General features: G+C 41.0%; 1 protein-coding gene across 2 annotated transcripts in view; it reads right to left on the bottom strand.

The window, feature by feature from the left end:
- The window catches only part of ROS1 (ROS proto-oncogene 1, receptor tyrosine kinase), a 493,170-nt gene that overhangs the window by 233,810 nt on the left and 232,489 nt on the right, over positions 1–26,871 (bottom strand). For both annotated transcript variants that reach the window (XM_073575944.1, XM_073575945.1), the window contains exons 19-22: positions 24,398–24,654; positions 14,479–14,542; positions 6,345–6,544; positions 5,576–5,787 (exon numbers count right to left, since the gene is read on the bottom strand). In XM_073575944.1, the coding sequence (XP_073432045.1) occupies positions 5,576–5,787; positions 6,345–6,544; positions 14,479–14,542; positions 24,398–24,654 (733 nt within the window). The remainder of the gene's footprint in view (positions 1–5,575; positions 5,788–6,344; positions 6,545–14,478; positions 14,543–24,397; positions 24,655–26,871) is intronic.

The following is a 26,871-nucleotide window of genomic DNA, read 5'->3' as shown; positions in this document are numbered from 1 at the left end:
CCATTAATCTTGTTCCTGGTGCCAAGCTGCCCAAGAGCAGACTCTATAATATCTCTGGTCCGGAGAGACAGGCCATGAAGGACTACAATACAAAAAGCCTGGCTAAGGGTCAAATCAGACCATCCTCATCCCCCATTGCCACAGGGTTCTTTTTTGCAAATAAAAAAGATGGGGGTTACGCCCTTGCCTTGATTTGCTGGGACTCAATGCAATCACTGTCCATGATCTTGTCATGATCTGCTGAGTTCAAGGGATGAGGTAGTTTAGAGGTTAATCTGGACAGCCTTACTCAGAGATTCTGGGAGGCTTTTTATAGCCTTATTGTGGGTTCACTCCTTGTCGCTTATACTCAGACCCTTGGCTGAGTGTATGACCCTAGTGTGCTTTGTGACTGTGATACTTTATGCCTGCTTGGTTTTGATCCGGTTCTGTCCCTGTTACGAGTTATGCCTGTTCCTTTTGTACTGCTCTGCTATCTCCGTGTATGACTCTTTTGCCTTGGACCTGAGTACTCTCTGACTGCCTCCCTTGTACTGCGCTGCTATCTCTGTGTATGATTCATTGCTTACATTTTGACTATTCTCTGCTTGTCCCTCTGGTACCGTGCCGCCCTCTCTGTGTATGACCCCCATTTGTCTGACCTGAGTTTCCCTAGCCTTTACTCCAGGATTCCTGTAATAGAACCCTACAGCCCTCTCCTGCAGCAGGACGCTAAGCCACGCCCCCTGTGGTCACATGATCATAGGTCCTTGTACTGCTAACTACTTTCAATGTCGAAGGTCCTGTTGTCTGAACTTTCACTGCAGTATCAGACCCCGGGTCCTCCTGTAGTCTGGGTGAGTTTCCCTGTTCAGCCGCGGCAGTCCGCCGGCGCTGACAGGATCCTGATAGATCTATATCCACTCCCTTTCATTCCAGACCTCTTTAACCAAATTGTAGGGGCAAAATGGTTCTCTAACATGGACCACAGGGGGGTATAATCTCATCCACATTAAAGAGGGGGATGAGTGGAAAACTGTGTTCAACATAAGGACACTGCGAGAATCTGGTCATGCCTTTTGGGTTGACGAACGCGCCCGCTGTCTTTCAACACTTTATAACGTCTTTAGTCACCTGGCAGGCAGATTCATTGTAATCTATCTGGATGGCATACTAATTTACTCATCTGACCTTGAGTCACACCAGGTACAAGTCAGGCAGGTCTTACATATACTCAGAGAAAACAAATTGTATGTCAAACCCAATAAGTGTATGTTGTCAGTTGAGGAGTTCCCTTTTCTAGGATATGTCTTGTCTTCAACCGGTTTTCGCATGGATCTGGCAAAAATCCAGGCAGTATTGGATTGGGATCGTCCATAGGATTTGAAGGCATTACAAAGATTTTTAGGTTTCGCCAACTACTACCATAAATTCATAAAAACTTTTCGGGGGTAGCCAAACCTCTTACGGATATCACCAGAAAGGGGACAGACTTCTCCAAGTGTCCCAGTTCTTCCAGGGAGGCATCTGACATGTTGAAGAGGTGTTTTGCTTCTGCGCCAATTTTTGTCCAGCCTGTCGTCTCTCAACCTTTCATAGTGGAGGTTGATGTCATCTGAGGTGGGAGTGGGGGCTGTATTATCGCAAGGTGTGTCTCCTGGTAAATGGCAACCGTGTGCTTACTTTTCCAAGAAACTGTCTCCAGCCGATAGAAATATGATATTGGTAACAGGGAACTCTTAGCTATCAAATGGGCTTTTGAGGAGTGGCGTCATTTTTTGGATGGAGCTGTTCATCTAGTGATGGCAGTCACGGATCATAAGAATGTTGTATACTTGGAATCGGCAAACACGTCAACAGGCAAAATGGGCATTGTTCTTTACCAGGTTTAACTTATTTGTCACTTATAGGCCGGGGAACAAAAACATTAAGGCAGATGCCTTATCTCATTGCTTTCCTGGGGGTGGAAATAAGTGTGAACCAGTACCTATTCTTCAAAGAGGGGTGGTCATGGCGCCTATATGCTCCCATCTGGAAAGAGAGGCTGTTGACGCTCATGGAGATGCCCCTGCTGCCTGTCCACTTGGTAAACTATTTGTGCTGGTAAATCTCCTTCTTCAGAGAACATCATGATTCAGTGTTGGCTGGACATCCTGGTAATAAAATCACCGCTGATCTGCTTACTCAGCATTTAGGTGGCCAGGTGCTCATCGGTATGTGCGGGCAATAGCAATTAAAAATGTTCTTTGTCAGGAGTGTCTAGACACTTTAAAGAGGTTCATGTCGGTAATATGACTTCTATGAACAAGCCATTGAACAAGTAAAGAGGGCAGAAAGAGGTGGGGATACAGTGTCTACTTTGCAAGCCAGAGAGGCAGCATGGATCTTAAAATTAGACACTTGTTTCCCTAAAGGAATGAATTATAAAACAGATCTGATGTATTTTTATTAAATGACGTTTTTCATGTATAATGTAATAAAGATATGTGGTCTAAGCATATTTATTTATATGCATTTTTCTATGTATTTATATATGTTTCCTATTTATTATAATTGCCAGACCTGAAATAACAAGCACTTTTCACCTACTGTGTCCCCCCCATTTCCTTGTAGATTGTAAGCTTGGGAGCAGGGACCTCACTCCTTATGTCACTGTTTAAATTGTCTTAACTTGTATTGAATTTATTGTCTGTACATGTCCCCGCTTAATTGTAAAGTGCTGCGGAATATGTTGGCACTATATAAATAAAAATTATTATTATTATATGTTGTTGAAGGGTATTGGTGTATTTTTACTATTTGTACTTGCTATATTGTGTATGGATTTAGTTGCTAAAATATTTGTATAACATTCAGGTTGAGCTGGGTGTGATTTCCTCCATCAGGTATTCAGGTGATCGATATATGCTTAATTGACATGTATTGTGATTGGTTGTAGCCTTATAGTATATGCCTTTATATATATATTGCGTTGTAATATTTTTTTTATGCTATGACTCAGGGTAGTATTGCCTGAAACGCGTCACCTTGTTTTTATGATGCACTAATAAAGGACTAGATTTTTATTTCATTTTCATCTCCTCCATTCAATATTTGCATGAGCTGGACAAGTGAGAGATGTGCATTCTAAGACCTCTCATTCTCGTCCGTCGGGGGCTCTCCAAACATTGAAGATTCACAGCAGACCTTGAACTCATTTGTAGGTCAATTTTATCATGATCTACTCGTGTCAGCGGGGAATACTGTCATTCTAATGGTAATAGAAAAATTTAGTAAAATGTCTCATTTTATCGCTTTACCTGCTTTACCGAACTCCAAATCCTTGGCGAAAGTTTTCATTAGGGAAATAATTAGATTACATTTGATCCCGACCGATATTGTTTCTGATCAGGGGGTGCAGTTTGTCTCGAAGTTTTGGAGGGCACATTGCACATGTCTGGGGATCCATCTGTCATTTTCTTCTGCTTTTCACCTGCAGTCTAATGGGCAGACTGAACAAGTTAGTCAGAATCTAGAGAGACATATCTCAGGTGTTTTGTTTCTGAAAATCAGGAGGACTGGGTTACCTATTTACCGTTAGCTAAATTCGCTCTAAATAATCGTTGTTAGGAATCGACTGGTAAGTCCCCATTTTTTGGGACATATGGGTTCCATCCTCAGTTTAGTTCTTTTAATGGTAATCGACCTTCTGGATTACCGGAGGAAGAACGGTTTTCATCTTCCACTTCTACCATATGACAGGGGGATTACAAATAATTTGAGGAAGATGGGATCCAAACATAAGAGTGTGGCTGATCAGAGACGATTGGTGGGTCTAGACCTGTGTTTTGGTGACTTGGTGTGGTTGTCCTCTAAGAACATTAAGCTGAAGGTTCCATTTTGGAAACTAGGTCCCAGGTTTATCAGTCCTTATAAGATCATAGCCATCATCAATCCCGTAGCATTTCGCCTTGCCTTACCGCCTACCTTTAGGATCCATAATGTATTTCATTGTTCTCTCCTCAAAAAATATGTTACTTCTTCTAAACCAGCACCTCTACCACCTCTTGTCATTGTCAATGGTAATTTAGAGTTTCAGAATGTGAAGATTTTGGACTCTTGTCTTGTTTATAGGTCGCTTCAGTATCTGGTGCATTAAAGGGGGTATGGTCCTGAGGAGAGGATATGGGTACCAGCATCTGATGTTCATGTGGCCAGACTGGTCTGGGCTTTTCTCGTGGCACACCCTGATAAGCCTGGTTCCCTGTAGAAGAGGGGGTACTGTCATGGGGTTACCACAACAGTGTGGAGCCAGAAGACCACATTTTCTGATTGCTCCTACTCCAGCCCTGAGAAGAAGCACTTGTCCTTCACTTTTAATGTATTTATTTCTTCTGGCAGAACAGGGGTTAATCAGTCATGTTGGTCAAGTTGGAAATCCCTTTGCTCACAGCTGTGCTTGGTTAGCCACTCCTTTTCTCTTTATAATCTGGGCTCTGTTACTAATCCTTGTTAGCAATCATTTGCTGCATGGCTAATGGTGGGAGAGGAACATATGAGAAGGAGAGTTGAAGGAGTAATTCCTTATCCTTCTCTGTTTTTTTCCCTACCTTCACACCTTGGTGCATTCCTCTGTTACATGTGAGTGAATATTTTGCATGCCTAGAGTTTTAGGTTAACCCTTGTCCGTGTGGCCTTGTTTGTTGGGTTGGTGTACTACTGTGCACAGTAGCACCCCTTCTTCTCTGGGGGAAGAGAATAGATGGAAGTCTAACTTAGGAGATAAGGCAAGGTCGGATGCCCCAGCATCTTTGCCATCTGAAGTATCCCGGGGACCAGGGTGAGCTAGGGTGCCCCCTAGTGTTAGGGACAAGGAAGGAGGGCTAGGTTCACCCAACAGCTGTGTCATAACAGATATTTAAAACCTAAAATGTTCCTTTTGTTAGTTTGTTAGTTTTCAAGAAGATATCGAATAACAACTCAAACAATGTATCAGGCAGACCAAATCTTAAAGGTGTTCTTCTGACAAGCCTACAACCTGCAGTAACCACCGATCGACTAATCCACTGCACCACCAGCTCTACCCACGTCTACTGTATCCTCACTCATCCCTTGTAGATTGTGAGCCCACACGGGCAGGGTCCTCTTTCTTCCTGTACCAGTCGTGACTTGTATTGTTTAAGATTACTGTACTTGTTTTTATTATGTATTCCCCTCCTCACATATAAAGCGCCATGGAATAAATAGCGCTATAATAATAAAAAATAATGATAATAACACTTTCCAATATCATAATGACATAACTGAAGAATGGTTCATTTTCCTTGGACTCCAATCTATTAGCTACTGAGCCACTGGGTTGAGCTATCTTCACTTTGGAAAGGGATCAACTTGATAATGAAGCCCTCATTAACTGATATTTGACAATTTAGTAGCATTTTCTAATAAGAGAGACATTGGTTGGTTACTTCAGTGTAACAAGAGACAAATCATTGCATTTTACAAGAAAGGTAAATTATTATGTTAATTATGTTATTATCATGCACAAGATTTTAATATATCTAACAATATGACAGATGCAAAAGAATGTAGCAGGTATTATTTAGTAGCCTTGTACCTTAGCAGAGGGTAAGCAACAATAGCGTGTAGTGTCAGATTTGGAGATATCTCAAATGTGTTGATGCGATTTAGCACTTTCTCCTTTAACTCCAGGTCAATAAAGAAAAGTTGTGTACTATTCCATTCTGAATGTACAGCCACATAAATATGCCTTGCGATCCAGTCTACAGTCATACCCTGACATCTAGAGAGACGGACATCCTCCAGTAGCTGCAAAAAAAGAAAAGTTCAGAACAAAAGGCACACAAATGTATGAAAAAAATCAAGAACATTTTTTGATGAATTCTCAAGTGCTTATTATTATGAATCTGAAAACCTTGCTCTCATTTTCAAGTGTATGTAAAAAAAATAACAAGTGCTAAACAACTATAATGTGCTTTCATGCATTGTTTGGCATTTTAACAGTTTTAGTTGTTGTTTTTGAATTTGAGTCATTTATTTGACCTGGATTTAGCACTTATCAAGATGATTTATCCTCATATGAATCTGAAAAAGTGTTATTTAATGAATAGTTCCCTTTGCTTAAATTGTGGGATTTCACTGTTGAGTATCTCATAACAATACAGTATGGAAATTTTAAAGGGTTTATATGACTATGTCTGTTATTTTCCTAGACTTTCTTTTGGTGTTTTTGCAATGTTATCTTTTTGTTATATTAAGAAGCTAACTTATCCACACAATAGTACTTATTGTGCTTTGACACTGTATAACAAAAGATGAGAGCAATTAAAAGTCCTAGACCCAAACATTACAATAAATACAAGTACCAGAACAGTAGATTGGTTTTTCAAATCACTTAGAAAGAGAGTATCGTTATCCACAAAGAACAATCTTTCGTCGTTAGCTATATAGGAAAACATTCGTTTATTCTCAGCTTTAAAATTCCACAATTCTTGTTTTCTGTCCACGTCAGTAAAAGTTATTTTGCTTGAGGAAGTATTGATTATAACTGGAGCAGGATGAACATCTGTAACGGGAAAGGCAAATCAAAATCAAAATCCTCGGAATCTACTAGGGTTAATGAATCTACTAGGGTTAATATTTCATTAAAAAAAAGCTGTAATGAAAAGGAAAAACAGGACCGTAGCCTACTACAAGTTAGCTGGCCATCTATTTTTCAACAGCTACTGTTTATTATCCATATGAATATCAAACTATGCAACACATGGACAGGTTGATCAACTAGATAAAGAACTGCTCTCAGTGGTCTTAAAACAGGGACTTCCCTCTGTGATGTGGGCATGTGGAAATGGGTTGTTGTATTGAGGCAATTCCTAAGCTCATAAAGAACCATCTACCCTCTGTCTGTGTGCTACTTGTATCTATTTTACTGAACTGTGCTTTAAAAACGCTAATATATAACTATAGGTGAAAATTTGGGACAAAGTGTAAAATGTAAAGAAACCAGAATGCAAAGATTTGGAAATTTCTTATAGTCATATTTTATTCAGATTATTTTATATATAGAACACATCTCAGAAGTTGAAAGTTAGACATTTTTCCATTTAATTTAAACCATTAACTCACTTAGAAATTGTCCCATTCTTGTAGTGATATAGGATTCTAGCTCCTCAGTTTTGAGTCTTTGCCAGATTTTTCACTTCATGATGTGGCAAATGCTTTCTATTGGTGAAATGTCTAGACTGCCGGGGCCAGTTCATCACCCAAACTCTTCTTCTCTGAAGCTATGCTGTTGTAATGGATGGAGTATGTGGTTTAGCATTGACTTGCTGAAATATACAAGCCCTTCCCTGAAATAGATATTGTCTGGTTGGGAGCATATGTTGTTCTAAAACTTCTTTATAATGCTCAGCTTTGATCATGACTTTAAAGATGTGTGAGCTGCCCAAGTAATGGACACTGATGTAACCCCGTACCATCAGAGATGCAGGCATTTGAACGGTATACTGAAAACAAGCTGGATGGTCATCCTCTCGAGTCCACAGGACAAGGCGCTTGTGGTTTCAATAAAGAATTTCAAATTTTGATTAATCTGTCTGCAAAATAGTTTTTCATTTTGCCTCAGTCAATTTTAAATTACCTTTGGCCCAGAAAAGATGGCACCATTTTTGGATTGTGTTGATTTATGGCTAATTCATGGCATGATAGAGCTCTAACTTGCATTTATGGACTGCTAGGGTGTTTTCACAGACAATGATTTCTGAAAGTATTTCTGAGCCCATGCAGTGATTTGCATGATCAAGACATGCCTGTGCTTGAAGACCCAGAGTTGACGGTTAGCCTTGCTCTTTGCGCACATGTATTTCTCCACAATCTCTGAATATTTTGTTGATATTATGCACTATATATGGTGGAATAGCCAAAGTCTGCAATTTTTACATTAAGGAACATTTTTCTGAAATTGTTACACAATTTTTAGATGCAGTTGTTCTCATATATTGGTGAACCTCTGACCATCCTTGCTTCTGAGAGTCTCTGCCTATCTAACACAATATTTTTATACAAAGTCATATGTCATGTGACAGGTGGATTTTGAAAATTGACCATCCACTTCTTTTTCATTAGTATCACTTTTCCAGCCTTTTATTAAACCTGACCCAACCTTTTTGAGATATGTTGCTGCCATAAATTTGTAAATGAGTTATTTTTTCATATAAAATGTAAAATGTCTAATAAGGTCTTTCAACCTCTGATATGTTCGATGTTCTAAATAAAATATGGCTATAAGAGATTTCCAAATCATTGCTTTCTTGTTTTCTTTAGTTTACACAGCGCCCCAACGTTTTTGTATTAAGGTTGCAAAAGTGTAGTAGTAATAGTATAGTAGTAATCTGAATTGAATATGCATGTATTTCATATTAACACATACAGATGTAGCATTTCTTAACCTAACCAGCACACCACTATGCTGTAAGATATCATGGCGCAGAAATTTGAAACCTAACTAGATACAGTATGTTCTATGTTTTTTGCAGTATTAAGTGTACATATACTGTATATATAATGATGCAGATGAAGTCACAGTGTGCTCTTTCGTTCATCGTTTTTTTCTTTATAGACCAATAGAGGTGGACAGTAACATGTAGTAGACTACGGCTTGCTATCTGCCTCTAGTAGGCGTATACAGCCAAAATGATATATGACAGAGCACACTGTAACTCCAGCTACATCATTATAGTCAATGGCCCCTTCAACACACACACTCAAATCCTGTTTTTCTGGGATTTGAATGTAGGGTCAAACATGATGTGAAACCTCCCTTAGTCCTTCTATTCAACCAAATGTATATGCGGTATATATATATATATACTTTATCTATATATATATATATTATTTTTCCAAATTGATTACAAGAGACAAATGATAGCACAAGTAATGCAAAGGAAGGCACTATTAACTATCATCAATTTAGTAGTTGTCTCTAATTAGTTCTTAAAGCAATTTATTACACCACCTTACTGTACATAGTATATCTAGATACATATATACTGTATTTATCTTAATATGAAGGCATAAACTAAAGCTCCTGCGTTCCTATGCAAAATCTATAAGTGGGTCCCATACCCATCCATATGCCATTTATTATTACTTTTTATGCTGTGGAACATTTAGGACCCCTCAGGCTCCTGGACATCAGGGGCCATTGCTACTTTTGCACACCCTATATATAGATACCTATCTTAACTCTTTCTGGAATGATGAACAATGTCGATATCTTCAGGAGTGTGTTTTGTACCTTAACTTTTCTCGGATAAGGTAAATTCTAGGTAAGTATAATGTTGTAGCAATTTCTGCACATACAGTGCCCAGACAAATTATTCATACCCCATGAGTTTTTCAAATTTTTTCACATTACACCCACAAACTTAAATATATTTTATTGGGATTTTATGTGAAATATCAACACAAAATTGCAAGTATTTGTAAAGTGTAAAGAAAATGATTCTTGGCATTCTAATTATTTTAAAAATATAAATCTGAAAATTGTGACATGCATTTTTACTCAGTCCCATTTAGTCTGATACCTTTTAAATAAAATCCTGAATGACCAATTGGCTCCACTCCAGAAGTCACATAATTAGTAAATTGTGTCCACCTGAGTGAAATTTATTCTCATTATAACTACAGTGTAATGCTCGTATCCAGATAGGATGATGTGAGCAAGGATTGTGGCCCCACTGTACCACAAACAAGACTACCCTGGAGGGGCGTGACTAAGCAGCTACCTTGGTGTTCACTGGAGCCTCTAGTGGTAAGGTCAGGCTTGTTCAGCAGGTAGCTGCCAGGTACCACTCCAGGGCGGTGTCTGGCTGTAGCAGCTGATCCCACTGGGGGACAGAACAGGCAGGCGGGCATGGCTGGCACTCTGGCAGGCAGGCGGGCATGGCTGGCATTCTGGCAGGCGGGCACGGGTAGGATAAGAGACAGGTAGGAACCAGTTCAAACTGAAAGGACTGGAACTGCAAGGTGCAGAGCGGGAGCAGAGCAGAACCACAAAGTGCAGAATGGGAACGGAGCAGAACCACAAGGTGCGATACAAAGAGCAGAACCGCAGGATGCAGAGAGAAGTGCAGAGCAGAAGGATGCGGAGTGAAGAGCAGAGCAGAGCCACAGGGTGCAGAGCGAAGAGAAGAGCAGAGCTGCAGGGTGCGGAGCAAAGAGCAGATCCACAGGGTGCGGAGCGAAGAGCAGAGCAGAAGGAGTAGACACAAGGCTACACACAGCTGAGTAGGGAAGGAAACAAACAAGGACACGAACAAGTACAAGAAACGGACTTAGTATAGACAAGGACGGACACGGGAACAAGTACCAGACAAAGGATTCAGGCCTCCATATGCAGCCCCCAGAGAGGCGGAACACAAGACACACTGAGCACAGAAACAGGTCTGGGTATGCAGCCCCCAGAGAGATGGAAAGCAGGACAGGACCTGGCAACTCAGCAACAAAGTAAAGATTGACAGAGTTTGTTGCTCAGGCATCTCCCTATGGGAGGAGATGCCTTAAGTACCCGATACCTCTTGGCAATAGACTGGGGCCAAATTAGGGGTGTTCACACTGTCTCTATAAGATTCATGAAGTGACGACGCTGCCACCCTAAGCATACAGCCAGGAAGTATGCAGCAAGCAATGACATGAAGTTCACAGCATGGAGCAGGCAGAGGACACAACTCACAGCATGACCCGGAGTGGTGAGTAAGATGGGAGATGGGAAGCCATGCAGTGATGCCAGCACTGATGTAACATAAAGCTTTTCTGTAAAAGCCTCAGAGGTTTGTTTGAGAACGTCATTATCAAACAGCATAATGAAGAACAAGGAACACACCAGACAGGGCAGGTATAAAGTTATAGAGAAAAGTAAAGTAGGGTTAACTTATAAAAAAAATAGCCTAAGCTCTGAACATCTCATGGAGCACTGGTCAATCCATCATCCAAAAATGGAATGAGTATGGCACAACTGCAAACCTACAAAGACATGCACGTCCACCTAAACTGACATCACAAGCAAGGAGATCACAAATTAGAGAACAGCCAATAAGCCCATGTCACTATGGAGGAGCTGAAGAGGTCCATAGCTCAGGTGGGAGATTCTGTCCATAAGGCAACTATTAGTCGTATAAGCCACAAATCTCACCTTCATGGAAGAGTGGAAAGAAGAAAGCCATAATAAGTCCTATTTACAGTTTTCAATATGCCAGGTAGGGAACAAAGCTAGCATGTGGAAGAAGGTGCTCTGGTCAGATGAGACCAAAGTACAACTTTTTTGGCTAAATGTAAAACGCTTTGTGTGGTGGAAAACTAACACAGCACATCACCTTGAAAATAACATCCTCACCAACAAACATGGTGGTGGCAGCATCATGCTGTGTAGATGATTTTCTTCAACAGGGACAGTGAAGCTGGTCATAGTTGATGGAAATGTGGATGGAGCTAAATACAGGGCAATCCTGGAGGAAAACCTGTTAGCGGTTGCGAAAGACTTGAGATTGGAGAGTAGGTTCTCCTTCCATCCGGATAATGTCTCTAAACATATGACCAGAGCTGTAATGGAATGGTTTAGATCAGAGGTGGGGATCCTCAGGACCTTTTGTCAGGCCTCTGGGCAGATTCACAAGGACTGCAGTACTTGAGCCGATAGCTGCATTTTGACGGCCATCATCTGTTTAATTTCTTTTTGCTCTGCAAGCACGTGCATGCAGCATTCTCTACTGAATGCTGTGGTGCATGAAACTGGCCAGTGTCCTTGTCTCAATGTACTGAGTGGGCAGAGTTAACACACAATGTGCTCCCGTCCCACACATGAAGGCAGCAGCAGCCCCATGTCTCTTGTGATGTATATGCCCCAGCCCCATGTTTCCTGTGATGTATATAGTGCAGCACCATGTCTCCTGTGATGAACATACAGCAGCCCCATGTCTCCTCTGATGTATATACTGCATGTCTACTATGATGTATGTGCCCAAGCCTCATGTTTCCTGTGATGTATATGCTTCAGTCTCATGTCTCCTGTGATGCATCAACTGCAGCCCCATGTCTCCTATGATGCCTATGATGTATATACCACAGCCCTATGTCTCCTGTGATGTTAATACAGCAGCCCCATGACTCCTGCAATATCTATATATCGCAGCTCCATGTTTCCTGTTATGCTCCTGTCCCATGTCTCCTGTGATGAATATGCCCCAGGCCCTTCTCCCCTGTGATGTATAGACTGCTGTACATACATCACATAGGAGACACAGAGACAGCTGTATACATCACAAAAAAGACACCAAGACTGCTGTATATACATTACATAGGAGACACAGAGACTGATAAATATATATACATCACATAGGAGATACCAAGAATGCTCTATATACATCACATAGAAGACAAGTAACCTGCTGTTTGAGCAACAGATAGGAGACAATGAGAGTTCTGCATACACAGGAGCCACAGAATGATGTACCTACATCACAAAAAAGACACCAGTGCTGAAGTACATACATCACATAAGATATACTGGGGCTTTCTCTGTCTCCTATGCAATTTGTACACAGCAGTCTTGGTGTCTCCTATGAAAGGTATATACAGTCTCAGTGTCTTTTATTTGATGAATATTCCGATCTCCCACTTGTGTTCTATAAATGTAATGTGAAAAGTGATGAATTTCCCAATGTGATTTGACCTACAGTCTAATATAAATCTGTGTTGGGTACAACTTACTGTTGCAAGTTCCTTATCAAAACTTAGCATCCTGAAGAGTCGCCTGCACTTCAGACTGACGCAGATCTAGAAAGGCAGTTATGAGTACCAACATCATCCAAACCACCTAACTGCACAGCTGCACCAAAGAGAAGCAGAGCCAGCCATCACATTAGGGATGAGTTAAAGAAGTTGTCCACTACTTGAACAACTTATTTTTATACCCCTCGCTTGGCCCCAATAAAATAATAAAGCTTATACTCGCCTCCTGTGCTGGCACCATTCCCACGGTGTCGGCAGTCGCTCTTCCTAGGGCTCTCAGGCAGTGTTGTGAGACATGACGCTGACATCCAATCAGCGCTGGTGTTACTGTCTCTGCCTTCGGACAAAACGAACATGAAGATGAAATCTGAGATCAGCTACACCCTGGACTTCCTTTTCATGTTCGATTTGTCCAAAGCCGTAGACAGTCATGTGTCACAACACCACAAGAGAGCCCCAGAGAGAGCGACTGCCGACATCGTGGAAATCAAAAAAGGTTGAAACATAATTTAGAAAGAATGATTACTCTAGAACATTGAAACTGCATTACTGTCATAGAAAATAGAGAAAAAAGCGCTATGTAATGTATCTATGAAATATTCATCTGCAAAATTGTTATGAAAACTACAGTGAAAAGGATCGTATTTAGGGAATAGATTGGCCGATATATGTGAGCACAACTACCATGTCAAGGCGTCCTTCGAACATTGGGTCCCTGTCCTGATATGTCACCTCTCCTGGGCAAAAAAGCCTACAATATATGGGGTAGGAATGGACCAGCTAACTATTTAAAATCAACCTTTATCATTTTCCAAGTTATATGCTTTTTTTGGTTGGCACCCGTTCATACTAGCTTGGATGTGCTGATCTTTTTCTCTATTTGACATTGTGAGAATGGCGTCGGCATGAGAGGTGCATATCAGCTTTATTATTTTATGGGGGACAAACATTTTGATCAAGGAGGGGTTGTCCTAGTAGTAGACAACCCCTTTAATTAAATATTTGACCAAATATAGCAGGGAAATTTTCAAGTTGATAAATTTGTATAGCCAAGAAGGATGGTCCAAATATCCAAATGGCTCATGGAAGAAAAAAGGTTCCCCATTTATGGTTTAGACCAAAGCATATTCATGTGTTTGAATGGCTGTCCAGACATAAATTCCTTTGAAAATCTGTGGCAAGACTTGAAATTTGTTGCTAACAGATGCTCTCCATCCAGTCTCACTAAGCTTGAGCTAGTTTGCAAGGAAGAATGGGCTAAAATGTCAGCATCTAGATGTGCAATGCTGGTAGAGACATATCTCAAAAGACCTGCAGCTGTAATTGCCGGGAAAAGTGGTCCTACACAGTATTGAATCAGAGGGCAGAATACAAATGCACATCACAATTTTCAGATTTATATTTTTAAAATAATTAGAAAACCATGTATCATTTCTTTTCCACTTCACACATACAACTTTGTGTTGGTATATCACATAAACTCCAAATAAAATAGATTTAAGTTAGTCGTTTGAATGTGAAAAAATTTGGAAAAGTTCACGGTATATGAATATTTTATCATACTTTAGTATAGTAAGTCATATTTCTAACAATATTCTATATGTGTAACAATCCTACAAAGACCGCTGTGACATCTGATTTATGCAGTGAAATATTATAATATTACAATATTTAACCAGTACAGTAAATGTTTAAAAACAGTCAATAATTTACCTGAGATAAATGCTTCAGCCATTACAGAAAAAGGTCCAGGTCCTACAGATGTGTATGCTTGTACCTATAACACCACAACATTATAAATATTTTTGATACTCCAATTTTTATTATTTTTGGACAACTGTTATACAATCATGGCCCAAAGCGTTGGCTCCCTTGAAATTGTTCCAGAAAGTGAAGTATTTCTTGCAGAAAATTACTGCAATTACACATGTTTTGTTATATAGATATTTATTTCTTATAAGTGTGCATTGAGGCAACACAAAGAGACAGAAAAAAAGGCAAACTGGACATAATTTCATACAAAACCCCAAAAATAGGCCTGACAAAATTGTTGACATCTTCCAAAATTGTCGGTAAGTAACTTTGTTTCAAGTATGTGATGCTCGTTCAAACTCACCAATGGAAAGTAATATGTTTTGGCAATTAGAAAATCACACCTGAAACCAGATAAAAAGGGGAGTGTTGACTCAATCTTTGCATAGTGTTTCTGCATGTGCCACACTGTGCATGGAGAACAGAAAAAGGAGAAGAGAACTGACTTAGGGCCTGGGAACCAAAATTGTTGAACAATATCCACAATCTCAATGTTACAAGTCCATCTCCAGAGATCTTGATGTTCCTTGGTGCGCAACGTAATCAAGAAGTTTACAACCCATGGCACTGTAGCTAATCTCCCTGGATGTGGACAGCAAAGAAAAATTGATCAAACATTGCAATGCAGGATAGTCTGGATGGTGGATAAGCAGCCCCAATCAAATTTCCAAAGAAATTCATACAGTCATGCAGGCTCAAGGTGCATCCGTGTCAGCGCAAATTATCCATCAACATTTGAATTAAATGAAATGCAATAGCAGGAGACCAAGGAGAGCACCAGTGCTGACACACAGACATAAGAAAGCTAGATTGCAGTTTGAAAAAAAGGAAGTAAGTCAAAATCCTTCTGGTAAACATCTTGTGGACAGATGAGACGAAGATAGAGCTTTTTGGTAAAGCGCATCATTCTACTGTTTACCAAAAACTAAATGAGGCCAACAAAGAAAAGAATACAGTACCTACAGTCAGATATGGTGGGAGTTCAAAGCTGTTTTAGGGTTGTTTTGCTGCTTCTGAAACTGAGTACCTTGACTGTGTGCAAGGCATTATGAAATCTGAAGAGTATAAATAATTTTGGGTCATAATGTAGTGCCCAGTGTCAGAAATCTGGGTTTGCATCCAAGGTCATGGAACAATGACCCCAAACATATTTCAAGAAGCATTCAGAAATGGATGGAAACAAAGCGGTGTAGAGCTTGGAAGAGGCCAGCAATGAGTCCAGATCTAAATCCCATTGAACACCTGTGGGAAGATTTTAAAATTACTGTTGGGAGAAGGCACCATTAAACTATGAGAGGCTTGGAGCAGTTTGCAAAATTCCAGTTTGAGGTGTAAGAAGCTTGTTGATAGTTAAAGGAATTGATTGATTGTAGTTATTTATTCCAAAGGATGTGCAATCAAATATTAGGTTGAGGATGCCAACATTTTTGTCCTGCCCATTTCAGGATGTTTTGTGAGATGATGTCTAATTTGTTAACAAAACATGAGTAATTGCAATAATTTTCTGGGAGAAATACTTAATTTTCTGGAACAATTTCAAAGGTGCCAACACTGTAAATAAAGGTCTATATCCTACTGTAATCCTACTCAATGGAATTCCTTTGCTTAATTTTCCATCAGAAATTCATTGGATTTTGAATATTAATTCAAAATGTTTGAACCCAAGTGTGAACATAGCCTAAGCTGTATGCTTTTTATCACAGCTCTTTCTAATTTTATAGAGATGGTCAAACAGCTGCGCTCTCAAATCATTTGCAGAAAAGTATTTAATTAGAGAAAAATTGACATTACAAAAAAAAATTCAATTTTGATGTGCATGGCAAAAGAATCAAGAAGCGTGTGACGTTTCGACCGTAAATGGTCTTTCTCAAACGATGCTGAAAGACACATACACGTGTATTAATAATACGGTATATACAAATTTACAAATTGACAGTAAACAGGCATGAAAGATTGGTTCAAATACACAGACATTGGAAATAAAGGATAATTTGAATAATAGCGCTGTTAACAAACATACAGAGGCAATGAATTGTTATGTAATTATTCACAACTGAAAAATTAATAGCATTGAACCAAGGGGAAAGGGGAAGGGGGGAAAAAAGAAAGCAACAGGAGCTTGCAAGTACAGAATTGGTATATATAGCTATATATTAATTCTCTACTTGCAAGCTCCTGTTGCTTCCTTTTTTCTTTTTTCCCCCCTTCCCCTTTCCCCTTGGTTCAATGCTATTAATTGTTCAGTTGTGAATAATTAAATAACAATTCATTGGCTCTGTATGTTTGTTAACAGCGCTATTGTTCAAATTATCCTTTATTTTCAATGTCTGTGTATTTGAAACAATCTTTCATGCCTGGTTTACTGTAAATTTATATTTACCGTATTATTTATACACGTTTATTTGTCTTTCAGCGTTGTTTGAGAAAGACCATTTCAGGTCAAAATGTCACACGCTTCTTGATTCTTTTGCCTTGCACATCGAAATTGAATTATTTTTTGTGATGTCAGTTTTTCTCTAATTAAATACCTTTCTGCAAATGATTTGAGAGCGCAGCTGTTTGACAATCTCTATACATTGCGGATCTCTTCCCGATTCAGCTTGCACCCTGTCTTCTTGTCTGCAGTGTGCACCTCCTTACTTTTTTCTCTTTCTAATGTTATGGCTTGATGACTGTGTATTGTATTCACACTTAGGATTAAAATTACTTAAATGTACAGTACATGATTATAGGCATCCCAGTGTGACGGGTGACTGCTTCAGAACAATTTATAGATGAATACACAGAACAGGATAAAATGGATGTCCTGAGATGGGCACCAGGATGTTTTGCATTATTTGTAAATCAGACAAATTATAAAAGAATACATGAATTAAGATGTGGTTTACCTGATTTGAAAATCTAAGGGGAATTTAATAAAAAGGATCTTTCACCAGTTTGAGTATTTTAAAGTGGCCACATCATGAAATAGAGGCTGCAAAGCTGAGCAAAACATAGGTTTTATTTTTTCATTTCTCCTCTCTGTTGCTGAGCTATTAGCGTAAGTTTAGGTTATAATTTATGTTATGGCTCCGCTGGGTATAATCAACGATTTGTCTCTGGGAACCTGTACTTCTTTCCCTTCATGAGATGGACAAATTATAAGCAAACAGCAATGTACAGAAGAAGAGAACATGTCCTCCTCTCTGATCTCTGCAGCTACTGTGAAGAGATGCATCAGAGCTGAGTTTAGTATTATTACAAACCATTTCAGATCTCGTCTCACAGTGCTGCCAGCGCTGACCCTCCGCTCACACTGACTGCCATGAAATGAGAGCTGGATGAATTTGTAATGATACGTAACTCTGCTCTGCTGCATCTCTCTACACAATCTACTGAAAAAGGACTAAAAATCAATTAAAAGCATAGCTGAAAAAGAGAATTAGCAGCCATACTTGCAATACCATGTCCAGACATAAATGCACAACAGGATGCAGCAGGTCCCCCATGATAAAGGCAGGTAAAGCTCAGATGCAAAATACTAATAAAACAACCACTTACTAACCCACCAAACATCTGTGGGTGACTGCCTAGTATTCAAAATGCACACAAGCTTGCATAGGATGCCATTCACCCAGTTGCATGAGAGGCACGTCTGTCCGTATAACAGCCCAGTATCAATGCCATTACTGCTACATCAGGTGGACTGCCAATACCATATGTGCACCCACAGATCACTCCACATTACCCAGCCTGATGTATTCATACCATCATGCCATTCCAAAACTTTTATCTTTTAATAGAGAAGCCGTTCGGCTAATTTAATGGTAGGCTTAGGGTCATTGTCATTTTGAAAGGTGAAATTCCTCTTCATCTTCAGCTTCTGTTGCAAAATTTACTAATATTTGGAACTGTTCATAATTAACTACATATTGACTAAACTCTACCTTCTAAAAAACAGCCCCAAAGTATAATGCTGCCTCCACCATGCTTCAATGTGGGGGCATCTTCACATCAACACACAGATTTTAATTTAGATTCATATCTGGACTCTGGCTGGGCCATTCCAAAATACTGATCTTCTGTAAAAGCCATTCTTTTGTTGATTTAGCAGTATACTTAGGTCTTTACTTAGTATTCATAGGTGTTGAAAGGTGACATTTATTTTTATATTCAGATTTTTAGCAGACACCAAAGGTTTTGTTGTAAAATGCTGTTTCGCTATGCTTCATTATGGGTATGGTGTTTTTTTGTAGTGTTCTGTATGGGTTTTGCAACATAAATACCTTTTGGAATTATGGACAAAAATTTCAACCTTGGTCATCAGGCCAAAACATGTTTTCTCTCATGCTTTTGACCCACGTGATGTAAGTTTTGGCACAACATAGCTGGGCTTAAATGTTTTTCTTTGTAAGAAATAGCTTCCATCTTACCACTCTACAGGCCAGAAATATGAAGAATATGACAGATCATTGTCACATGTGGTCCACAACCAATACTTGCCAAAATTCCTGCAGCTACTTCAATGTTGCCCTAAGCCTATTGGCAGCCTCATAGACCAATTTTCTCCTTGCCTTTTCATCAATTTTTGTGGGACATTCAGTTCTAAGTAATGTTACTGTTGTGCCAAATTTAAGCCATTTCTTGGTGACTGTTATCACAAAGTCCATGATAAATCTAATGCCTTGGAATTTTTTTCTATCTTTCCTGACTGATAACTTGCAACAATGAGATCCTTTTACTGTGTTGTAAGCTTTTTAGGGATGATGGCTTTTGCAGTAAAATGCAACTAAGAAAATATCAAGAAAATCCTACTGCAAAAGTTAAACTTTATAGGGAGTTAATCAGAATCACTGTAAGTGATGGCAGCTATGTACACATTATTATTTAAGGTACTAGCAAAATACCCATAGTTTCGCTGGCAGAAAATGATATGTTAAGTTGTTGGTCATGCTTGCTAAGGTTAAATTTTTAGTTTCACTCTGAAGTTGACATCTTTAGCGGTTAAAATTAGTTTTTTTCAACTCTTATTTTTTAGGTAACCTTAACGATCTTACTGTGAGGCAATTCTCATAAATGAGGCCCCAGATACTTCTACAGTGGCTATAGGTAAGCAGAACGATCTCACTGTGAGACAAGTCTCATAAATGAGGCCCAGTTACTTCTGCAGTAGCTATAGGCAACCAGAATGATCTTACTGTGAGACAAGTCTCATAAATGAGGCCCAGTTACTTCTGCAGTAGCTATAGGCAACCAGAATGATCTTACTGTGAGACAAGTCTCATAAATGAGGCCCAGTTACTTCTGCAGTGGCTATAGGCAACCAGAATGATCTTACTGTGAGGCAATTCTCATAAATGAGGCCCCAGTTACTTCTGCAACAGCCTTTGCTATTATTACAGACTTTAGAGTGGCTTATCAGGTTGCCTCACCTTATCAACTATATGCTTGCTGCCACTTTAAGAGAGACTCTTTGGGCGCTGTTGCTTTAATTCTTTAATTCCCTTTGGACAAATACTGTGATTTTGCATTCAACACACAGTTACCCTTTCTCTCCTTTATTTTCATTTTTAATCTGGCGTTAAAAATTTTATTCAAATCAGGTGAAAATGTGGTTTTGTATTGATCGGGCTACCACACACAGATTTTCTGTTTTATATAGACTGGCTAATTCTGAACACAACCACATCTCCAGTTATAAGAGAGTGTTCACACTTATGCAACCACAATATATTAATTTTGTTATTTTTATTTCTCCCCTCAAAATGATTTCAGCTTGTCCCTCAATGGATTTGTACACATTATGGGTGACATTAAAGGTGGAAAATTTTCTTAAATGATGAATTCCACCTCTCTCTCCCATGCTCCTGAATGCCCCATGTGAACTGCATTGTATTTTTATATGGTATGCATTGCTTACCCATCTTCTTGTATCCATAATTTTACTCCATTCTTGTTATCTCTGCCATACATCTAAGTGGTCTGTATAACCCCTTCCCCCTTTTATGACCTCTGCTTAACTCTGGGCATTTGGCCTGGGCATTCACACCCCACTTTCACTCACACCCGATTGTGTTTAGTTGCACATATATTCAGCACCATGGGTCTGCTCCAGACGTAGTCGGCTCCATCTTCTTCAAAATCCATACTTCAAAGTACTTCTAAGTACTCTGAATTAGACTAGAATTGGACTGGAATTGACTGTAAGGTAACGGACTATAACACCACAACAATGTTTCACCTTCTTTTTACTATCTACCCCATACTACTCTATTTCTCCCTAACTCCTGCAATCCCTCCACCCAGTAAGGAACTAGTCATTTCCCCCTCCATCCTTCCCAGCCATCTCACCTCTTCGTCACAACTGTTCCTCCACATACAATCCTTTTTCTTCAGACACACACGGTCACATCATGTCCTATCCTGCTCCCACCTTCTAATGCTCTGTCTACTACTCCTCATTGCTGGCAATGTATCCCCAAATCCTGGCCCTCCTCAACACATCCCCACACTCATTTCTAACATCCTGTCATGATCCTCTACACTTTTTTGCAACCATGACAACCTCATACCTATTCATCCAGCCCACACTCCCCCGGTCCCCGTACATGGAGCACTATGGAACGCACGCTCTGTCTGCAACATGTTATCATTTATCCATGACCTCTTTATCACCAACAAACTCTCCTTCCTTGCCATCACTGAAACCTGGCTCACTCCCTCTGACACAGCCTCTCCAGCTGCGCTTTCCTATGGCGGATTCCATCTCTCTCACACCCCTCGCCCCAGCAACAAACATGGCGGAGGAGTTGGCTTGCTCCTCTCCAATACCTGCTCCTTTACCCCAATTCCTTTGCCACCCTCCGCTACTCTTCCCTCGTTCGAGGTGCACTCCGTCCACATCTATTCCCCCTCCAACCTCCAACTGGCTGTCATCTACCGCCCCCCAGAACTAGCCATCTCCACCTTTCTCGACCACTTCACCACCTGGCTACTCCATTTCCTTTCTGCTGACATCCCCACCATCTTCATGGGCGACTTCAACATCCCCATTGACACTTCCACCCCAGCTACCTCTAAACGTCTATTGCTCACGGCTTCCCTTGGGCTCACTCAATGGTCCTCTGCGGCCACTCACAAAGATGGTCACACGCTGGACCTTATCTTCACCCATCTCTGTTCCCTCACTAATCTCAATAACTCACCCCTCCCCCTGTCTGACAACAACCTACTGACATTCTCTTCCCTCTACTCTCCTACTGCGCAACCCCCGCTCCATAAACTTGCTCACCCCCGCAGGAATCTCAAACACCTCAATTTACAATCACTCTCTGAGTCCCTTCTCCCTCTTACAGACATAGCTTCCCTTCATGACACAGATGCTGCTGTCACTTTTTATAACACCACAATAACAGCAACACTTGATTCGGCTGCCTCCCTCATGCAGAGCAAAACTCGTACAATCAACAGGCAGCAATGGCTGACCAGCCTGACCAAAGAACTGAGATGGGTTTCCAGGGCCGCTGAGCGGAGATGGAAGAGAACCCGTTCTACTGAGCACTTCAGCGCACACAAGCAGTTCCTTGCCAGCATTAAGTCCACGCTCTCTGCTGCTAAACAAACTTACTTCGCATCTCTCATATCCTCCCTGTCTCACAACCCTAAACAACTCTTCAACACTTTCAATTCTCTACTCCGTCCCACAGCATCTCCTCCCTCTCCTCTCATTTCTGCTGAAGACTTTGCCTCCTTCTTTAAGCAGAAGATCGACAAGATCAGACAAAACTTTGGCCCACAGCCCCCAATGCCCCTCTTAGCCGCTCAGCCCTGTTCTGCAAAAGCCAGCTTCTCCACCATGACAGAAGATCAGCTCTCCACCCTTCTGTCAAGATCACACCTCACCACTTGTGCCCTCGAACCACTCCCATCTCACCTCATCCCTAACTTGGCCAAAGTCTTCATCCCATCTCTAACACACCTCTTCAACCTTTCACTTACAAATGGTGTCTTTCCCTCATCCTTCAAACATGCCTCAATCACACCCATCCTCAAAAAGACCTCCCTTGATCCATCCTCTGTGTCTAACTATCACCCGATATCTCTTCTCCCTTACGCCTCAAAACTATTGGAACAGCATGTATATCTTGAACTGTCCTCCCACCTCTCCTCCTGTTCCCTCTTTGACCAGTTACATTCTGGCTTCCGACCGCATCACTCAACTGAAACTGCCCTAACTAAAGTCACTAATGACTTACTAACCGCCAAGAGCAAGCGACACTACTCTGTCCTCCTTCTCCTGGACCTGTCCTCTGCCTTCGACACCGTAGACCATTCCCTCCTGCTACAGACTCTCTCATCTCTTGGCATCACAGACTTGGCCCTATCCTGGATCTCATCATACCTAACAGACCGATCATTTAGTGTCTCCCTCTCACACACCACCTCCTCACCTCGCCCCCTGTCTGTTGGTGTTCCTCAAGGCTCTGTCCTAGGACCCCTACTATTCTCCATCTACACCTTTGGCTTGGGACAGCTCATAGAATCCTACGGTTTGCAGTATCACCTCTATGCCGATGACACCCAGATCTACCTATCTGGACCGAACCTCGCCTCCTTACTGACTGAAATCCCACAATGTCTGTCTACTATCTCAGCCTTCTTCTCTGCTCGCTTTCTCAAACTGAACATGGACAAAACAGAATTCATCATCTTTCCCCCATGTCACTCTACCCCTCCACCAGACCGACCTATCCATCAATGTCAATGTCTGCTTTCTTTCCCCAGTCCCGCACGCTCGGTGCCTTGGGGTGATCCTCGACTCTACGCTCTCTTTCAAACCACATATTCAAGCCCTCGCCTCCTCCTGTCACCTCAAACTCAAAAATATTTCCGGGATCCGCTCATTCCTCAACCACGAAACCACAAAAACACTAGTGCATGCTCTTATCATCTCCTACCTTGACTACTGCAACCTCCTACTCTCTGGCCTCCCCTCTAGCACTCTTGCTCCGCTCCAGTCCATCCTACACTCTGCTGCCCGACTAATCCACCTGTCTCCCCGCTATTCCCCAGCCTCCCCCCTATGCCAGGCCCTTCACTGGCTTCCTATTGCCCAGAGGCTCCAATAAAAAACCCTAACCATGACATACAAAGCCATCCACAACCTGTCTCCTCCATACATCTGTGACATGGTCTCTAGGTACCTACCCGCACGCAACCTTCGATCATCTCAAGATCTCCTTCTCTACTCCCCTCTTATCTCTTCTTCCCACAACCGCATACCAGACTTCTCCCGTACTTCCCCCCATACTCTGGAACTCTCTGCCGCAACACATCAGACTCTCACCATCAACGGAAACCTTCAAGAAGAACCTGAAGACCCACCTGTTCCGACAAGCCTACTGCCTGCAATGATCCTCGGTCTACTGAACCACCGCACGACCTGCTCTACCCTCTCCTACTGTATCCTCACCCATCCGTGTAGACTGTGAGACCTCGCGGGCAGGGTCCCATCTCCTTATGTACTTGTGTGTCCCTTGTCTTACACATGTTTATTATACTTGTCTATATTTCCCCTTTTCACATGTAAAGCGCCATGGAATAAATGGCGCTATATAAATGCATAATGATAATAATTTTTCTTAGTATGAGTTTTTTTACATGACAAAAACCTGTCATTTTAACAAAGTTGTGTAGACTAATGATTAATATATAGCTCATCTGTGATAGAGCCCACACCCCAAAAACTTCCCTGCAACGTATTTGAGGACCTACAGACTGTTTGTCCAGCTGAGAAAGATTGATAAACTCATCTAGCAAAGAGTTTAACAAGAGGTTTTACCTGAAACTGAAGAAGTAGTCCTGGACTTACACCATGGAGAATAAATGACAGTGCCGTGGTGTTCACAGTAACCCACACACCAACTGTTTGGGCATCATTACTTTCATTCATCATTCTATAGGAAATTGCATAGTTTATCAATACACCATTGCTCCATATTGGAGCATCCCATCTTAACTCCAATCCAACATGCGTTGTGTCAAATGCACTTGCGTTTTGCAACTTGTAAACCCGAGGATTTAAAGGTGAGGACGGAACTGTGAAGGAAAACAGAGAAAGATAAGCATTTCAAAGACATGGTTTGCTGATGTAAAAGGTATAAAGCTGTGTATCATGTAAAGTATATAGGACATATAACCAAATATAAGTATTGTCATGAAATGAGTCAACTAGTAGAAGTGAGTGGATCAATCCACAGAGGATCGAGTTTGAATCAAATTTCCTGAAATTGTCAGTTTCAAATTTGAACACTTTGATTTTCATAAGAAAAAATATTGTCTAACACCATTTCCCACACTGCTAAAGCATTAGTGAGCGGTCTAATGTTGTTTTGTGTGGCCACCTGGGCTTCCGTACAATGCGCTGCAGCTGTGATATACCAAATACATTGATGTACATTGTACAATATTATTCTCTCTCTAGCTAGGGAAAAACAGTAGAGACCCCAACTGCTCCTGAAAGGAGGGTTCTAAAGGACCACTGTGTGGTAATGAATGTGTACCTGCTACTCTATTCACTTCTATGGGTCTATGACAGCAGTAGAGTGTATGTTTGACCACCACCATAGTGTGTATGTGTGTGTGTGTGTGACCACCATTGCCACAGTCAGTCAATGGAGCAGTTGTCATGTCTGCACACAACTGTTCCAATCACGAAAAGGGCAAAGATACGCACTCTCAGGATTTTTGAGGGTGCCATTGATTGAACACCTGGTTATTCTCTGGATGGGTGATAAATGTTGTTCATGGGATAACCCCTTTAACCGCTTCCTGACCGCTGGGAGTTTTGTGCCCCCCGGGACCCCCACGTACCTTATAAAGTGGGGATCCCGGCACACAATGCTTCCTGTGACCACCGACCTCATCGAGACCTGATTGATTCAGGTCCTGATGATGTCAGCATCACAGCAGCGAATAAGAGAAAGAGAGCTCACTGGAAAAGTTGGTTGTAGCAGCGAACTTTCCCGGCGATCTGCCTCACAGTAACGCAGTTTCTCCTCTGATCTCCTGTCAGTGGGAGATCAGAGGAGAAACAGTGTGACAAGCGCTGCTGGCAACAGCTGTGCTAGTCAGCGATCTTGTCACAAAGTAAAAATGCAGATATAGCAGGTTAGGGCTAGTGATCTCGTTAGGGTTATTGTTAGGGTTAGGGTTACTGATAGGGTTAGGGTTAGTGATATAGGTAGGGCTACGATTAGTGCTATAGTTAGGGTTAGTGCTGTAGTTAGGATTACTGTTAGGGTTACTGTTAGGGTTAGGGTTACTGTTAGGGTTAGGGTTACTGTTAGGCTAAAGTTAGGGTTACTGTTAGGGTTAGGGTTACTGTTAGGGTAAAGTTAGGGTTAGGCTAAAGTTAGGGTTAGGGTTAGGCTAAAGTTAGGGTTAGGGTTGGGACTAAAGCTTGGGCTAGGATTGAGGCTAAAATTAGGGTTAGAGTTGGGGCTAGGGTTAGGGTTGGAAGTCACTTATTTCCTTGCTTATGAATGGTTTGGGAGATTCCCACCCCTCTCTTGTGTGGCATGCACATAAAAAGCCACCTTACACCACGGGCCCACATCAGGAAGCGCCTGTCTGAATCCTGCTCATTTAGGTACTGTTCACATGTTCAGGTTTTAAAAACATTAGATAGGGACTGCTCCGTTAAGGGTTACCGTGATGAGGTGGAGTGGCTTGGTATACATTTTTTGCAAAAAACGTATCGACTAAATACTCTGTATTTGTTATCATCTTATTACTAGCACTAGCTGACTACTGTTATATTTTTTACTACAGAGTATTTTTGCACGTTTGTCATTCTGTTCTTTCTTTTTGTGTTTCCGTCAGTGGGTGGTGTGAACACTGTCCGACCGACTTGTTCACATTTGTGCATGTCACATGTGTTTTTAAAATTAGGGTTAGAGTTGGGGCTAGGGTTAGGGTTGGGAGTCACTTGTGGGGGGTTTCCATTGTTTAGGTACATCAGGGGTTCTCCAAACGCAACATGGCGTCCAATCTCAATTCCAGCCAATTCTGCATATTCAGGAGAAATTGCACAAAAAAATTTGTGGTTCATTTTCTCTTTATACACTTGTGAAAATAAAAAAAATTGGTTCTGAATTAAAATGTTTGTGAAAAAAAGTTAAATGTTTATTTTTTCCTTCCACATTCCATTCACTCATGTCAACCACCTGAAGGGTTAATAAACTTCTTGAATGTGGTTTTGAGTACCTTGAGGGGTGCAGTTTTTAGAATGGTGTCACTTTTGGGTATTTTCTG

This window comes from Dendrobates tinctorius, unplaced genomic scaffold (genome assembly GCF_039654945.1).
Source record: "Dendrobates tinctorius isolate UK_male_01 unplaced genomic scaffold, ASM3965494v1 ptg000046l, whole genome shotgun sequence".
In the NCBI taxonomy this organism is placed as follows: domain Eukaryota; kingdom Metazoa; phylum Chordata; class Amphibia; order Anura; family Dendrobatidae; genus Dendrobates; species Dendrobates tinctorius.
Note: the sequence above shows the minus strand (reverse complement) of the source record. Positions and strands in the feature narration are given on the sequence as shown.